At 46.7% G+C, this 6,470-nt stretch overlaps 1 protein-coding gene across 2 annotated transcripts in view; it reads right to left on the bottom strand.

Moving 5' to 3' along the window:
* LOC102305178 (xenotropic and polytropic retrovirus receptor 1 homolog) overlaps nt 1-6,470 on the bottom strand; it is a gene marked incomplete at its 5' end in the record, with an annotated part of 41,791 nt that overhangs the window by 18,297 nt on the left and 17,024 nt on the right. For both annotated transcript variants that reach the window (XM_005950910.3, XM_005950909.3), the window contains 2 exon segments: nt 693-916; nt 1,011-1,112. In XM_005950910.3, the coding sequence (XP_005950972.2) occupies nt 693-916; nt 1,011-1,112 (326 nt within the window).

Here is a 6,470-nt window from a genome sequence, read left to right on the forward strand (position 1 = left end):
AAGGAGTCAGGCGCCTCTGCAGGAGCCAATCAGCTGTTTGAAATGTCAGCTGTGCACTGAGCTCATTAGAATCCATAACAAAGCACATTTTTATCTCCACAGCAGGTAACGTGTGGAAAACAGTAAACAATGAGCTGATGCAGGCTGGGATCAGCTGATCCTCCAGGACTGCAGCTTGTCCTCGGTGCACTGAGCTCAGAGGCGACACGTACTCGCAACTTAAAGGTTAGAGGTCACGGACCACGATGGATTTGGGTCTGGGACTCCAAATCCCAAAGACGCTTTGTTAGTGAAAAAGCACCAACCAATGAGAACCAGTCAGCTGCAGCTGTGACGTTCCACGCTGCCTTTTCAGACACGGCTCACAAATAAGCAGAGTTGTTTCATTACATGCGTACATCCATCAGCCTCGTGTCGGCCTGCGAGCAGCAGCTGCTGTTGTGGCTTTAAAATTCAAACATGGCTTTTTGAAATGATTTTAAAACTGTGTCGTGTTTCTCTACCTAACAGTGGCTGAGCACATTCACCCGCATCAGCATTTATTATTTATCATCAGTCACAGTGTGATTTGATCTCCCAATCAAATACCATAATAAGTAGCTAGACTGACCCCTCGGGGAAATGGGACGATATAATCAATAATCAATAATCAAAGGTTTCCTCTGTTTTTGCCCTGCTGTACGAGTGTGCACCTGATAGTTCTGCAGCAGTATAAGGCTGAGGTAGAACTCTGAGAAGGCCAGCTGCAGGTCCTTTATGTTCCTGTGCTTGCATCGTTCCTGCTGTGACAAGGCAAACACAGTCTTCCTCCTCCTCAGGCCCCGCCCACTGGCTGAGCTCTCCCTCTGTGCATCCAGCGAGGACTGCAGCTCGTTCTGCAGCGTGGCAAATCGCCGCTGAGCCTCTGCCAGCTTCTCTGGAAGGAGAGAGCGAGACACGGTAAAGACAGAAGAGACAGGATAATAAGAAGTCTTGGTGAGCCTTGAAACCAGTGCTAGCAGCTGTATTACCAGAATAGAAGGTGTTGATTTTGGCCAACTCCTTTTCACACATCTGGAAGAACTTCTCCTCAAATTTGGCATAGTACCGCTTGACAGTATCTTCATCTGTGACTGCAACAAGAGAGAAGCTGTTAGAAGAGCATCTCACAGCAGGAAACAAACCTGTGCGCACAGAGTTAAGGAAAAGAAACAAAGTGCATGAATAAAACTGGGCAAGTGTGTGACTGTGTGTGTGTGCAAAGGCCTGTGCTGCTGTGCTGCGACCAGCAGGGGGAGCAGTGAGCCGTCCAGCCCCTGTGCTGTGTGGAGATTCAGGATGGAATATGAACTCCACTCAGTCACTTCAGACTTTAAGCCTAAACATGGAAACTCTGCAGCAGCTTTCAGAAACACTGAGAGGACAGGAAGAGAAACTTTTAACTGAGACTTAAAGACTGTGTGATCAGATCAGCAGTGACACAGCAGCCGTCCTTCTGAATCACAGGTGTCCAGCTCCAGGCCTGGAGGGCCGGTGTCCTTCATCCAACACAGCTGATTTAAATCCTCAACATGTATCTGAAGTTCTCCAGAGGCCTGGGAATGAACTAATCATGTGACTCAGCTGTGCCGACCCAGGGTGAGATCTAAAACCTGCAGGACACCGGGCCTCCAGGCCTGGAGTTGGACCCCCTGTTCTGAATGATGCATCTGTATGTTTGTTATGTCACATTATTATTCAACTACTTTCCATCCAAATGAGAAACTGTTACACTGTAATCATGTAAGTGTGTTCACTGTCAGTATTGTGCACCTTTGGTTCTTATTCATTTAAATAACAAACATGTGTAAGTGTTAGGAAGACATCCCTGCTGACTCTGGAAGCTCTCCTCTGATGGTTTATAGGCTCAGTCGCCAGTTTCAGCTCAAACTTCAAGTGCAGTTTGTAAATGTTGGTCAGTTGTAGTGACAGAAAGACAAAAAGGCACCTTATGATGGAGCAGTTTCAAAGCAGCAGTGCAGGAAAGCAACATGTGCTTGGTGAAGGTAGCCCAGGACCAAATGGACCTTTCTGCTCGTCCTCAGTCTGCTGATTGTTTCATGATCTTAATGCAGAGTTTATGTTCTGACTCATGGTCCCGTTGAGAGTAAGACAGACAACAAACATGTGACTACGCTGGGGTTAAAACGCTGTTGAAATGTGCACAAACGTGCGGTGATGGAGCGTTGCTGAAATCACCTGACAACAAGCAAAATAACCACGGACAGTGGAAAGTGGGCGTGTCCACTTGAATCAAAGCCACGAGTGGCAGTGGGAATGTCTCCCTCAGTATCATGAAAATGAGGTTCTGTTCAAGCATGTCATGGCAGGAGTGCTATACTTACCTGGACACTGACTCATGTGCTTTTTTAGACTGTTACCCGTCCTGTAATTTGGACCATTTTCATCTCAACAACGTCACATGTCACCGATTCTGGTAAACTTGACCTGAGCAGACTTGTGTGTCCGAGCGGAGCCCGCTGTCACGTCAACAACAGGCAAACAACAGCGGGGTCAGGTGGTTCACAGTGTGCACACTCAGTGATTCACTGTGTTTCAGAGTGGCTGCTTTTAGACAAGACACCAAATTAACTAAATTGGCGTGTCCAAACCACTCCCTCTCTCAGCAGTGCACAAACACACAAACAGCCACCGCTGTCAGACTACCGTAATCTCCTTATCCCGTTTTGGCCTTATTCGGCTCTTTTCTCTCCGTGTCTCAGTCAAGTCATAATGATTATTATCATTATTACCATTATGCCATGTCTGTGTCTCAGCTAAAGCCTATACTTTCCATTTGACAAGTATGTTTTTTAGCAACACCCTGCTTTGCACCATTTCTGTGTTCTTTTGTGGAACGTAGCAACTACAGCGAGTACCCAGGCGCCACGTCGGGCTCACAAACACAGACGTGCGACAGGAACGCCACCGCGTTCTCTTCCACACAGATTTTCCTTTACCGTTCGTGGATACGCAGCATTAAACTCCTCCCACTACCTACAGTGAGGTGTTAGTGCAGCTGCACAGAAACATTTCTTGCGAACACACTATCCTGAATGATTGTGTGCAGTGTTTCACAAACAGCATGCGATCCTGCACGGCTGGTTACAACACTCCGTCTGATACAGGCTGATAAAGTCTCTGACTCGGACAAAGAGCGTTCCACTTATCCCTGCAGCGTGGACCCCGGCCTCTGGGACAGCATCAATGCATTTGCTCTTTGAGTCCATGTAAAGCTGCACACTTTGCATAAATTGCATTCTGTGATTTCATCCAGTGTTCGTCACTAATCTGGACTGATGAAGCGTTCTGGTGCAAGAGTAGCAGTCTTGTTTTGCATTTGGCAAGAGTCGGTAGCATCACTGGTAGCATGGAGCAATATCTCAACGCTACAGGTTAGTCCAGCTCCTCCATCAGTGCATGTCATGCAAGAGGCTTTGTTGTATCTCCCAGCAGAGTCTGACGAGCATGGAGGAGATCCCAGAGGACAGGGCCGTAGAAGAGCCTTAACCCATCAGCAGGACCGGCATCTGCTCCTTTTGCACGGATAAACAGCATGCCCACAGCCCACTGGTGTGAATGTCCAAACAATCAGAAGCAGACTTTATGGAGTGGGCTGAAGGCCCAGCATCCACAGGTGGGCCCTGTGCTGAGCCGACTAACATTTCCTCAGAATAGCAGAGCTGGCAGGTCCAGCCTTAGCACCCTGTGCTTTAACAGACAGGAGCAGGTTCATCCCTGGACGATGAACTGAGACCACCTTGGCCTAAATCCAGCAGAACGCCTCATCGTTTCTAATAGAGTTAAATTGTTAAATGTTTGTCATTTTTATGTCTACCATTTGTACAGTGTTTAACTCTGGTGAAAGAAATTCCACTGTCCTTCCCCCCAGATTCTCGAGGTTCTGGTGGGGCTGTAATGTTTTATTGCAGATACATCCTATCTGGAAGATCTGCTTCTTTTGATGTAGGCTTCCTGCGTTTACGACCCTTTGGTCAGCAGGAGGTCTAACACACACACACACACACACACACACTCACACCATAACCACCCCACACACACACACATCACACACACACACACACACACACACACACACACACACACACTCTTTACAGAAGTTCACACATATACATTTACATACAGTGCCTTGTCTTTGTAACCAAAGGGGGTTGCAAGGGGAGGTGTTTGTAAACTATTGTTTGAAGTTTGTCAATAAAAGGCAGCGAGAGGAGGCCACCATCGAGGTCATTTGTCGTGCTGGACACAGATGAGAGGCCTCCCTTGCGCAAGTAATGGATCGATCGACTGTCTTGTTTTCTTCATGATGAATAAGTCTCTAGAATTAGCGGGGTTTGTGGAAACACAGACCCAACAGTTTCGCTCCATCCAACACCGTCAGCTGCAGCAGGTCCTGGGCGTGTCCTGGTGCACAACAGTGCAGCCTCTCGTGGCCAGAGTGTACAGGCAGTAGGGCCGTCATGATAATGTCGTTTCAAACACTGGATACCATTTTTGAGGGAACAGGGAAACTTTGACCCCATCCAACAACAAGAGCAGTAACAGCAAAGAAGAAGAAGTGTTAACTTTCAACTGTACGTTTGATTTAACAAAATCATTATTCTAAGAGATTTGATTCATTTTACAAATTATTCCAATAAAACATATTTTCACTAATAAACAAACAACACGATACCAACGCCTACATAATGTAATTATCACAGAAGAGCAAACACGTGACAGAGAGACGAGTCAGACGGGAAAAACTAGAGGAAACCAAAGTAGAGGAAGTGCATGTCAGCTGACGTGGACACAAATATGAGGACGACCAGCCCGTGAATCACAGCCTCTCGTGGGGAGCAACGTGTGACTATATAACACGGCACCACACAGCGGGGCGGTGCAGACCACACCAGAACCATCTATAGTGTACAGTATACTACGAAGCATTCATCTTCAGAGGTGCTGTTAGGATCCCAGAACATTTGAGCTCTTTTGTATTCGCTGGTTTTAACCCACTCGTGGAGCTTTTTCAGCATCATGTGCAACAGCGTTTGCTGCCGGTGTGCAGCTACGCCCACTGAAGGGGGGGAGAGGGGCGCCAGAGTGCGTTCCCCACTTCCGCCTCATTAACATACAGCTATGTGTACCTTAGCTAGTGCACATCACATACAGGTGTAATAGAAAAGGGAACTTTACTGTGGGACCAGTGGGCCACACAGTCAGCAGACTGGAGCTCAATCAAACAACAGTGGGACAGTGTGAGCTCAGGTGGAGCACTCAGCTGTGCACATGGCAGCTAGTTTATTCACGGACTGGAATGTGAACAGGGTGATGGGCGAAACGCAGGAGCGTGTCGAGGTGTGCTTCAGCTGTGTGACCCGACTGAGGATGATCAGAGTTTATTCACTTTCCTTTGAAACCGCCATCGTTCTGTAATCTGTATCCAACCTCGTGCAGCATTTTCAGGACGCCAGCTCAGCATGATGTAAGCTTTCTTTGGCAAAACGCAGGTTTAGACAATCGCTGATTGTCATTTACAGGAAACTGCTGTCTGCGCATCATTTAACATCATCAACATGTTTACATTTCTAACAAACATTATTACGATGCTGGGAAAACAGCCTAATAAGTACGTTGCTATTACAATAACAATGTGGTCGTCTGGTATAGAGCAGAGCACATCTACCTGACAAAGTAGCTTTGGTGGGAGGCAGCAGGTGAGTGTTGTGTGACTGAGTGATCAGGGACCATACACAGTACCCACCCTCCATCACATGTCACTCAGCCCAGCATCAATAAGCCATGTGAACTACAGATGTGGGTCTGGGACTGGTATTAATCTGTAACACTGACATCACAAGAGGAAAGTCAGGCATAGCACTCATTAGGGTTATGACACATGTCAGGCTCACCAATGATGTTTTTCATCCCAATTCATAATTAAGCAGCTGAGGTCATCTCCCTGTAGCTCTAAATATGAACCACCGTGAGCTGCCATTCGTTTGACAGTCGACTGCTCACAGATTAGTTTTGTAATTACTCGACTAACCAGCTCATCATCCATTGGACGTAAAACACAGCAGCATCTGCTCTCATATAACCATCACTAGCTTACAGCTTGAAGTGTTTCAGGTCTGTGCTAACTAACAATAAAGACATGATGATAGTTTATTACACTTTTAATGAAATTTGCAGATTGTCTCGGTGGAGTTTAATAACCTCAGCTGCTCCTTGCTATCTAAACTATAACAGGACACCGGAGTAAACTCTCCAGCATCTCACACTTCTGATAATCAGTTTCTGTGTGACGTTTATTCAGCTGTGTGTAAACTAGAACTTTAATCTCAGCCAAACCGATTTACTGAGGAACAAACAAAACACAAAGCCAAACAGTAACATTTTTAAGTTTTCTAAGGCAGCGGTCCCCAACCCCCGGGCCTCGGACCGGT

The sequence above is a fragment of the Haplochromis burtoni genome, unplaced genomic scaffold, assembly GCF_018398535.1.
Source record: "Haplochromis burtoni strain Fernald_Lab_line unplaced genomic scaffold, NCSU_Asbu1 Contig_855, whole genome shotgun sequence".
Lineage (NCBI taxonomy): Eukaryota > Metazoa > Chordata > Actinopteri > Cichliformes > Cichlidae > Haplochromis > Haplochromis burtoni.